General features: G+C 44.7%; 1 protein-coding gene and 1 long non-coding RNA gene across 5 annotated transcripts in view; one reads left to right on the top strand and one right to left on the bottom strand.

The window, feature by feature from the left end:
* LOC121878202 overlaps positions 1 to 11776 on the bottom strand; it is a 58238-nt gene that overhangs the window by 10792 nt on the left and 35670 nt on the right. The window lies entirely within an intron of this gene.
* The window catches only part of LOC121878201, an 89591-nt gene continuing 79970 nt past the window's right edge, over positions 2156 to 11776 (top strand). The window contains exon 1 of one of the 3 annotated variants that reach the window (XM_042384275.1): positions 2156 to 2598. In XM_042384275.1, coding sequence (XP_042240209.1) covers positions 2496 to 2598 — 103 coding nt within the window. In that variant the 5' untranslated portion in view covers positions 2156 to 2495. Of the gene's footprint in view, positions 2618 to 11776 lie in introns of all 3 variants that reach the window. The other 2 variants (XM_042384272.1, XM_042384274.1) reach the window with 2 other exon arrangements.

Genomic DNA, 11776 nt, shown 5'->3' with positions numbered 1-11776 from the left:
CTAGAAGCTAGTAGAGGGGTAGTAGAGGAGGCAGTAGAGGGGAGGGGAGAGGGAGGGGTGTAGGGGTAGTAGAGGGGAGGGTATAGGGTAGTAGAGGGAGGTGTGGGGGTAGAGGGGAGGAGGGGTGTAGGAGGGGAGGTGTAGAGGGAGGTAGGGGTAGTAGAGGGAGGTGTGGGGGTAGAGGGAGGGGGTAGAGGGAGGGTAGAGGAGGTGTAGGTAGTAGAGGGAGGGGTGTAGGGGTAGTAGAGGAGGGTATAGGGTAGTAGAGGAGGGTGTAGGGTAGTAGAGGGAGGAGGAGGGGTGTAGGGTAGTAGAGGAGGGAGGAGGGAGGGAGGAGGGTAGCAGAGGGAGGTGTAGAGGAGGAGGAGGAGGGCAGAGGGAGGAGGGTAAGAGGAGTGTAGGGTAGGTAGAGGGAGGGGTGTAGGGGTAGCAGAGGGAGGGGGGTAGTAGGAGGGAGGGTGTAGCAGAGGGAGGGTGTAGGAGAGAGGGAGGGGTGGGGGTAGAGGGAGGGGTGTAGGGGTAGTAGAGGAGGAGTAGGAGGAGGGGTGTAGGGGTAGGAGGGAGGGGTGTAGAGGAGGGGTAGAGGGAGGTAGAGAGGTGTAGTAGTAGAGGGAGGTAGTAGAGGGAGGGTAGTAGAGGGAGGGTGTAGGGGTAGTAGAGGGAGGGGTGTAGGTAGTAGAGGGAGGGGTAGAGTAGAGGGGAGGTGAGGCAGAGGGAGGTGTAGGGTAGTAGAGGGAGGGGGGTAGAGGAGGTAGGGTAGTAGAGGAGGGTGTGAGGGGTAGTAGAGGGAGGGAGAGGGAGGCAGTAGAGGGAGGGAGGGTAGTAGGAGGAGGAGGGGTGTAGGGGTAGAGGGAGGTGTAGGGTAGAGGGAGGGGTGTAGGGGTAGAGGGAGGGGTGGGGTAGTAGAGGGAGGGTTAGGTAGTAGAGGGAGGTAGGGGTTAGTAGAGGGAGGGTGTGTAGTAGAGGGAGGGGTGGGGGTAGAGGGAGGTGGGGTAGTAGAGGAGGGTGTAGGTAGTAGAGGGAGGGGGTAGTAGAGGGAGGGGTGTAGAGAGGGAGGGTGGGGTAGTAGAGGAGGTGTAGTAGAGGAGGGGTGTGGGGTAGTAGAGGAGGTGTAGGGGTAGTAGAGGAGGTAGCAGAGGAGGTGTAGGAGGTAGAGGAGGGTGTAGGTAGTAGAGGGAGGGGTGTAGGGCAGTAGAGAGGGTGTAGTAGCAGAGGGAGGTAGTAGAGGGAGGGTAGTAGAGGGAGGCAGTAGAGGGAGGGGTGTAGGGGTAGAGGGAGGTGTAGGGTAGAGGGAGGGGGTAGCAGGAGGGGGTAGAGGGAGGGTAGAGGGAGGTGTAGGGTAGTAGAGGGAGGAGGGGTGTAGAGGGAGGGGTGTAGGGGTAGTAGAGGGAGGGTGTAGGGGTAGTAGAGGAGGGGTAGAGGGAGGTAGGGGTAGAGGGAGGTGTAGGGGTAGAGGGAGGTAGTAGAGGGGAGGTGTAGGGGTAGTAGAGGAGGGAGGTAGAGGAGGTAGGGGTAGTAGAGGGAGGGGTGTAGGGGTAGTAGAGGGAGGGGTGTAGGTAGCAGAGAGGGAGGTGGAGGGTAGCAGAGGAGGTGTAGGTAGTAGAGGGAGGGGCAGGTAGCAGAGGAGGGGTGTAGGGGCAGAGGGAGGATAGGGCAGCAGAGGAGGAGGAGGGTGTAGGGGCAGAGGGGTAGCAGAGGGAGGGTGTAGTAGAGGAGGGTGTAGGGGCAGTAGAGGGAGGTGTGTAGAGGGAGGTAGGTAGCAGAGGAGGGTAGAGGGGGGTAATGTGGTAGGTGGGGTAATGGTAGGGTGGGTAAGTAGGTGGGTAGTAGGAGGGAGGTAGCAGGAGGAGGGGTGTAGGTAGTAGAGGGAGGGTAAGGGTAGTAGAGGGAGGGTGTAGGGGTAGTAGAGGGAGGGTGTAGGGTAGTAGAGGGAGGGTGTAGGGTAGTGTGGCAGGGTGTGGGGTAGTGTGGGGTAATGTGGTAGGGTGTGGGGTAGTGTGGGAGGGTGGGAGGTTGTGGGAAGAACGAGAAAGCAGTGTAATGATATACATATCCATATGTGTGGAGGGGAGCAAGTGATCAGGCAAATTAGGGTGAGTGGGAGGGAGGGAGACAGGTGGAGTGTTATGCAGTAGACATATCGGACAATCACCATCAGCCGGGCCTGTTGATACTGTCAGTCGGGCTTCATCCACCGAGGTGTTAACGTGTCAGGGACTCCCTTCTTTTACCCTCGTTCGTTCCAGCGGCTCTATAGCATGATCACCAGGCTACGGTAGTAAGAATGTCCCCTAGTAAGCTTGCATGAGGAGGGAGGGGGCGGAGAGGACAACAAACGTTCACTTACAGCGGAGTTTTCTCTTACCGGAGTTCTGTTAAAGAAGTTATTTTCATTATGAGATAATATTAACAAGCTCTTCGTTAGCTCACTCCCCCTTATTTAGTGAGGTAGTGCCAGTGCCAGCTAATAGTGTCAAGAAGTAAAGAGTGTCACCATGGAGGAGGACTCGGTGATGTACAAGGCCCAGGAGCACAAGGCCAATATGCCTTCATATCCTTCCTTCCTCAACGAGAACAACTTCACACTCCTTAGACCAGGTGAGGAGCGGCATGACAGGTGAGGAGTGGCATGATAGGTGAGGAGTGGCATGACAGGTAAGGAGTGGCATGTCAAGTGAAGAATGGCATGACAGGGAAGGAATAACATGGCAAGTGAGGAGGGGTACGCCAAGTGAGTGTCAAAGTATGCGCTGAAAGGATCATGACATCATAAGTGGCATGACAGGTGTGGGAATGGTATGACAGGTAGTTTTAAGTGAACTTATCTTGTTTGAGTCTCAATGCAATTTTAGATGTTATTTTGAGATGATGTTTGTTATGTTCTAACTTAGATTAAATCAATGTAGTGCATTCTTACGTCTTCTACTATGAGATTTTCATTGTACGAGCGTTTGGGAATCCTGACACTACCTATCTGACTTCTCATTTATTCCCACACACAAGTCAGGAACAAATATTTACGTATGACGAATATATATTAACTGTTAAGTCCCCCTCCCCCATTCAACCTGTTACATGAGGCCAACTTCGACAGCCGAAACAGTGAGTACAATGACTAACATCATCAAGATACAAAGAACTATTATGCCTTCACGAGACTTATAATAAAGAGAATACCGGAAGCCTACGGTACAGGGTCTCTTTTAAGTTTCTTTGTATCACCACAGTGTGTTGTGTCAGTTATGTCATCCTTGGGCGTCACCTCCCCGCACCGAAGGACATCAAATTTACCATCTTCTCTATTTTGGTAATGGTTCAGTCTTTTTGCTTCATCTACATCAGTGACCTACGGTAGAAATTATATACAGCATCTTTTATTAATTCCTGACACAAGCGGAAAACAGCTTATTATAACAAAATTTAATAGGCATCGTTAAGCCGAATAACCATCACAAGAAAGTAAGAAATGTTTCTCTAAGGTTAAACTGTATTTTTTTTCACTTATTAATGCGCATAAAAAAATATTGATAAGACCAATATGTATAAAGACGCTCATGATGTTATAAGCGCAAAAATATTCACATTGAAAGACATTCAGAATACTCGGTATAGTTCAGTGTGTGGCAACATAAATCTAACTAATACAATAATTATTCAGCTGTAAAAGGAATGCATTTGTATACGAACTACAAACTGATGGTTCTTCGATATAGTCGTACACACGGTTTACACAGCAGCGAAACCGTGTGTACCGACCATGCTTAACACCTTTGTTGTGGAGGCGTATACGTGTCGTGGCCCACATGGTCACATTTTTCCCGCGGAGCAAGCGAGGGTGAGGATAAATTATATAACATGAAGTATCAGATGATAAGAAGACAGCTGATAAACAGATTAGATACCAATTACATCATTCCATAATTTCTTAAATCGTATTGGCCTACGAGCTGCCGTGTTCCATCCCGCCCTAAACACTTACTGTAATGCCATATAGTACATCGATACACTTCTCCATCGCCTTATGTAAGTTCCAGGAAATGAGATGATAATTGATCATGTATGGATGAACAGTAAGTTATATAGACACCTTCTGACTATCAATGTTTATGTAAGACACGAGGCTAATGCAGTGTTGTGTAAGACTGTACCCCGTCCTGCATTAAGACTGTACCCCGTCCTGCACTAAGACTGTATCCCGTCCTGCACACCAACTCGGCTCTGCGACAACAGTCACACTCCTTGCATACTAATTAACAAAAACAAAAGGTTACAATATAATTTAAAAGATACTACGCTACAGCTGTAAACTACAAGTATTTTTTTCTTCTAAGTGACAAATAAGAAAGTACAAAACTAAACTAAAAAGTACTTTAGTTATTAACGAAGTTTTAGCCTACCGAGACGCGTCCGGTAGCGAAGGTTACCAACCTTGGACGACTCCACCCAGGATCGAACTGATCTGTTGCTATGGCTATTATTATACAGCTGTGTGTGTGTGTGTGTGTGTGTGTGTGTGTGTGTGTGTGTGTGTGTGTGTGTGTGTGTGTGTGTCCACCGGGTGGTGTAATGCGTCTAGTGTGGCAGCATTGTTAGTGTTAAGATGCAAGCACTGCTTGCTTCCTCTAGCTTTCAGCTACCACCGCTGGCTAGCACTCGTGGTGAACAGGGAAGCAAGTTGCAGAAGTCTTCCCCTGCCAGTACACAGCCACTTCACCATCAAGACTCCTGCTGTGCCTCCTCGTAGTAACACACAGTAATTGGGTGCCTCGTGGGCCCAGGCTATACCAGCAGGGGATCTCGGAGCAGCAGTGGGCCCGAGGGACGGCGCATAGGTCCCTTGGCACGTGGACACGTCTTGGCGCTTACCAACCACTGCCCTGCGGATTAACCTTGGTAGGTATAAGGGTACGGGAGAAAAACCCGGAACAAAAAATCTGTGGTGTAGCCCCGCATCAGGCAGACATGTTTACAGAGCTCCAGTAAGACCCCAGCAGCGTATAGGGGGATGAGGTGAACAACATGGGAACCCAACGACTACACCAGCGGATAAAGGAAATGCAAGATGCACAGGCAACTACTGTAAAACCCAACAAACTGTGCTATCGGCAGTCCATTGCAACTTTCCCTCTCCCCAGTCGTTGCAACTGTTTGCACCACTGGATCAGGAAAAGGAGAACCAAGATGTGGGGTTGCAGCGTGCGCTCCTGCCTCACCACGTAAATCAACTCACGCGCAGCCATCATCCAGCTCATCATACCACTCATCATCATCAAAACCCTTGTACCCCCAAAATTTCTACGGCGACGGACGAGTAGCGACGGGTACAGGCAGACTTGACTGCCGGAAGTCTCTAGTCACAACTCTGCACATGAGCGGCACAGATAAGATGGTCGTTTGTGCATTGGGATCTAGGCAAAAGTGCAATCTGGTCCTGTCTCAGCGACTGAGCAGCCCTTTCGAAGAGTCACTCTGTTCACCCCACATGGGGAGGGGGCTAGAAAAGGTGCCCTAAACATAGCCTGCCTAAAGAACCAAACTGACTGGGCAACCGCACCCAGTAAGGTCATCCTTACGCGGTCGAAAACACAATCATAATCACAGATCAAATAAAAAACAAACTATACAATCTCTTATGGTCACTGCATGGAATGTCAGGACTCTTCTGGATACTGGCAGAAATGAGCATCCTGAAAGAAGAACTGCCCTTGTGGCAAAAGAGCTGGCTAGGTATAACATCGACATAGCAGCCATTAGTGAGTCCTGGCTCCCAAACGAGGATCAACTCACTGAATGGGGATCCAATTATACCTTCTTTTGGAAGGGTAAGCCTGCTGAGGAGAGAAACAGCATTTATGGATTTGGTTTTGCCATTCGCCAATCCATCATCCATAGGCTAACTGAAATGCATGTTGGGATCAACGAGCGCCTCGTGACGCTCAGAGTCCCAGTAAATCACTCACGTCATGCCTTCTTCATCAGTGCATACGCCCCAACACTAGATGCAAAGGATGACATCATGGAGGCCTTTTATGCCGACCTTGACAGAATGCTAACCTCTATCCCCAGAGAAGATAAGGTTGTGCTACGAGGTGACTTCAATGCCAGAGTTGGCATAGATGCTGACATATGGCAAGGAACCATAGGGAGAAACAGAGTAGGCAAGTATAATCCCAACGGCCTACTCTTCCTCAGCAAGTGTGCTGCACACAACCTCACTATCATCCAATACTGATCATCGGCTCGACAGAGCCAAATTCTCACTTCATGTCGTCCCAAAATGGCAAAGGCACCTAGTCTCCAGAGGAGGCTTTAACACTAAGCGTCTGGAGGACCCAGCAGTAGCACATGCTTTCAGAGAGCAGCTCAAACATAGGCTGATAAACATCCCGACAACAAACAATCCAAATCCTAGTGCCGAATGAGGTATTCTCGACACTTATGACAAAAAACTGCAGAGAGACTCGGCCAGATCGAAAGAATACACCAGGGTTGGTTTTTCATCAAACCAACCCTGGTGTATTCTTTCGATCTGTGAAACGCAAAAACTTGCAGATCAACACAAGATGCGCCAATTTATCAATTCCATTAAAACATTTTATGGGTCAATCACTCATGATGCAACCCCCCCTCCACAGCCTTCAGCGCTGGAAAGAGCACTACCATTCGCTGCTCAACCGAAACACCTATGTGGATGTCCTGACTCCCTAGCAGGTCCCTCAGCATCCAGAACTGACCCACCTCAATTATCCTCCATCCCTGAAAGAGGTAGCTACTGCCATCAAACAGATTAAAAATAAAAAAAGCCACAGGGCCTGGTGGAATCCCAGCCGAGGTGCATAAAGCAGGAAGACCTCTGCTTACCAGCCGTCTCCACTCTCTCCTGGAGAATATATGGGAAAAGGAGGAAATCCCCAAAGCTCTTGAAGACGACTTGTCAATATTTATAAGAACAAGGGAGACCGGTCAGACTGTGGCACTACCGCAGGATCTCACTGCTGTTTGTAGTTGGCAAGATTATCGCCCGAGTCCTCCTAAACAGACTTCTTCCTGAGGCGGAAAAACTTCCTCCCAGAATCTCAATGTGGCTTTCGACCATCAAGTGGCACCACTGATATGATCTTTGCTGTCTGCCAAATACAGGAAAAGTGCAGGGAACAGCGTCGTGACTTGTACATGATCTTCAACGACCTTAACAAGGTCTTCAACTTGGTCAACAAGGAAGCCCCCTGGCAGACCCTCAGCCGTTTTGGCTACCCACCAAAATTCATCGCCATTGTGAGGCAACTCCAAGATGGCAACTCCTGCACAATGGCACCCAGTCTGAGTTCTGCCCCATCCATACGGAGGTAAAACAAGGATGTGTACTAGCACCAACTCTCTTTTCCATTATCTTGGCTGCCTTATTTACTCATACCAGTGCCAATTTAGCTGTCGCGGTGGATATCCATTACCGGATGAAGGGACTTTTTAAATTAACGACTCAAGGCAGCAACAAAGTGTCGGCAGCTTCCATTACTAACTTCAGCTGTTACTATGGTTGTTATTATATAGCTGTTACTATGGCTGTTATTATATAGCTGTTACTAAGGCTGTTATTATATAATTGTTACTATAACATTATAAAGAAGTTACTATGGTTGTTATTATACAGCTGATATTATGGCTGTTATTATACAGCTGTTACTTTGGCTGTTATTATACAGCTGTTACTATGACTGTTATTATACAGCTGTTATTATGGCTGTTATTATATAGCTGTTACTTTGGCTGTTATTATACAGCTGTTACTATGACTGTTATTATACAGCTGTTACTTTGGCTGTTATTATACAGCTGTTACTATGACTGTTATTATACAGCTGATATTATGGCTGTTATTATACAGCTGTTACTTTGGCTGTTATTATACAGCTGTTACTATGGCTGTTATTATACAGCTGTTATTATGGCTGTTATTATATAGCTGTTACTATGACTGTTATTATACAGCTGTTACTATGACTGTTATTATACAGCTGTTATTATGGCTATTATTATACCGCTGTTACTATGGCTGTTATTATACAGCTGTTACTATGACTGTTATTATATAGCTGTTATTATGGCTGTTATTTTACAGCTGTTATTATGGCTATTATTATACAGCTGTTACTATGGCTGTTATTATACAGCTGTTACTATGACTGTTATACAGCTGTTACTATGACTGTTATTATACAGCTGTTATTATGACTGTTATACAGCTGTTACTATGGCTGTTATTATACAGCTGTTATTATGACTGTTATACAGCTGATATTATGGCTGTTATTATACAGCTGTTACTATGACTGTTATACAGCTGTTACTATGACTGTTATTATACAGCTGTTACTATGACTGTTATACAGCTGTTACTATGACTGTTATTATACAGCTGTTATTATGACTGTTATACAGCTGATATTATGGCTGTTATTATACAGCTGTTACTTTGGCTGTTATTATATAACTTACTATGACTGTTATTATATAGCTGTTATTATGGCTATTATTATTATTACTATATTATTATTATATAGCTGTTATTATACAGCTGTTATTATGACTGTTATACAGCTGATATTATGGCTGTTATTATACAGCTGTTACTTTGGCTGTTATTATATAACTTACTATGACTGTTATTATATAGCTGTTATTATGGCTATTATTATACAGCTGTTACTATGGCTGTTATTATATAGCTGTTACTATGACTTATTATATAGCTGTTATTATGGCTGTTATTATACAGCTGTTATTATGGCTGTTATTATACCGCTGTTACTATGGCTGTTATTATATAGCTGTTACTATGACTTATTATATAGCTGTTACTATGGCTATTATTATACCGCTGTTATTATACAGCAGTTAGTTATCATGTAGCTGTTATTATGACTGTCAATAAGTGAAACAGCCGCCATATTTTTCCGTCATTGAGTCTACTGAGGCACTTTACTCACATTGTTCTTCCTATTAAACAGTTCTTTAAAAGTTATTATTGTGAGGCAAGTTATACAGAAAAGCCTCACCAATTAACAGACCAGACCAGTCATGTGATAATGAAGTAGATACAGTACAGTCCAGTGTCCAGAGATTATTGACCTTAACTGCACTTAGATAATCATGAAATAGGTTATTATGAACAGTAAATAATCTGATTAATAGTTTGATATATTTCTGATAATTTTTTAGTAAGAGGCACCAATTTTTACTCTATGCCTGTAGTCTTACAAGTATTGCTGAGTAAACTACAGCACTATATTACGGTCTATGTCGTTTCATGTAAAATAATAATCGGGCTAAGTTTATTTTAGATACAGTTTATGTTTAAGTTAAAAGCACCAACTGTTCTACTGTCACCGCAAGAGTTACCTGTATTCTATTGTGCCTGTATTATACTATATACCCAAGACTGTATGGCTGTAGTCTACTGTACGTCAGTATTATGTACCCAAATCCTGTATTCGTGCCTGTATTTCTAAATTCGTGTCCAGAAAACCTCATCGTCACAAACCCTCCCTTCCGAGGTTATGTCTGGTACAGCCCTTCACTTCTACTCAACCTTGACAATGGTCTTATAAGATAATCTGCTCATATCTCCTCGGTTTATGTCTCGTGTTTACTGTCATCTTATTATGTGACCGATTTAACAACACATTCAATATTGTGTATAACCCGGATTTAAGGAATTATATGGATTACTTTGTATTTAAGTTTAAGTAATATAAGTAATATGCTAAGATGGTTGAAATGTTATCTGAAATAAAATGTTGATGCTTAAACTTGACGAAACAGACCTGAAAACCTTACTGAAATATCAGGATTTTTTTTTTCAATCGTCAAATAAAACTGGCTATAGACATGACATAAACTAGATGGATGAGCCCCTGGTCTCAACCCCTTCAATAAGATGACTCGACTTAGCTCCTTGGGTACGATAACTTATCTCCTTCAGTATGATGACTTGACTTAGCTCCTTGGGTACGATAACTTATCTCCTTCAATAAGATGACTCGACTTAGCTCCTTGGGTACGATAACGTAGCTCCTTCAATACGATGACTTAACCCCTTGAGTACGATGACTTAACCCCTTCAGTATGATGACTTAACGCCTTCAGTATGATGACTTGACTTAGCTCCTTGGTTACGATTACTTGGCTCCTTCAATACGATGACTTAACCCCTTCAGTATGATGACTTAACTCCTTCAGTACAATGACTTAACCGCTTCAGTATGATGACTTAACCCCTTCAGTATGATGACTTAACCACTTCAGTATGATGACTCAACCCCTTCAGTACAATGACTTAACCCCTTCAGTATGATGACTTAACCCCCTTCAGTATGATGACTTAACCCCTTCAGTACAATGACAACCGCTTCAGTACAATGACAACCCCTTTAGTACAATGACTTAACCCCCTCAGTATAATGACTTAACCCCTTCAGTACAATGACCTAATCCCTTCAGTACAATGACTTAACCCCTTCAGTACAATGACTTAACCCCTTCAGTACAATGACTTAACCCCTTCAGTACAATGACTTAACCCCTTCAGTACAATGACTTAATCCCTTCAGTACAATGACTTAACCCCTTCAGTACAATGACTTAACCCCTTCAGTACAATGACTTAATCCCTTCAGTACAATGACTTAACCCCTTCAGTACAATGACTTAATCCCTTCAGTACAATGACGCTTCGGTACCAATGGCTTAGCCCCTTCAGTACAATGACTTAACCGCTTCAGTACAATGACAACCCCTTTGGTACAATGACACCAGCCTCAGTACAATGACTTAACCCCTTCAGTACAATGACTTAATCCTTCAGTACAATGACTTAACCTTCAGTACAATGGCTGCCCTTCAGTACAATGGCTTAACCCCATCAGTTCAATGACTTAACCCCTTCATTACCAATGACTTAACCCCTTAATTTTAATGACTTAACCCCTTCGGTAGAATGACTTAACCACTTCAGTACAATGACTAACCACTTCAGTACAATGACTTAGCCCTTCAATTAATGGCCTTAACCCCTTCAGTACAATGACTTAATCCCTTCAGTACAATGACTTAACCCCTTCAGTACAATGACTTAATCCCTTCAGTACAATGACTTAACCCCTTCAGTACAATGACTTAATCCCTTCAGCACAATGACTTAACCCCTTCAGTACAATGACTTAACCCCTTCAGTACAATGACTTAACCCCTTCAGTGCAATGACTTAACCCCTTCAGTACAATGACTTAATCCCTTCAGTACAATGACTTAACCCCTTCAGTACAATGACAATCCCTTCAGTACAATGAGCTTAACCGCTTCGGTACAATGACTTAATTCGCTAATTCTGCAATGGCTTAACCCCTTCAGTACAATGAAACGCCCTTCAGTACAATGGCTTAATCCTTCAGTGCAATGACTTAACCCTTCAGTACCAACCGCTTCAGTACAATATTAACCCCTTCAGTACAATGACAACCGCTTCAGTACAATGACTTAATCCTTCAGTACAATGACTTAACCCCTTCAGTACAATGGCTTAACCCCTTCAGTACAATGGCTTAACCCCTTCAGTACAATGGCTTAACCCCTTCAGTACAATGACTTAACCCCTTCAGTACAATGACTTAACCCCTTCAGTACAATGGCTTAACCCCTTCAGTACAATGACTTAACCCCTTCAGTACAATGACTTAACCCCTTCAGTACAATGGCTTAACCCCTTCAGTACAATGGC

The sequence above is a fragment of the Homarus americanus genome, unplaced genomic scaffold, assembly GCF_018991925.1.
Source record: "Homarus americanus isolate GMGI-L3 unplaced genomic scaffold, GMGI_Hamer_2.0 scaffold45562, whole genome shotgun sequence".
Taxonomy (NCBI): Eukaryota; Metazoa; Arthropoda; class Malacostraca; order Decapoda; family Nephropidae; genus Homarus; species Homarus americanus.
Note: the sequence above shows the minus strand (reverse complement) of the source record. Positions and strands in the feature narration are given on the sequence as shown.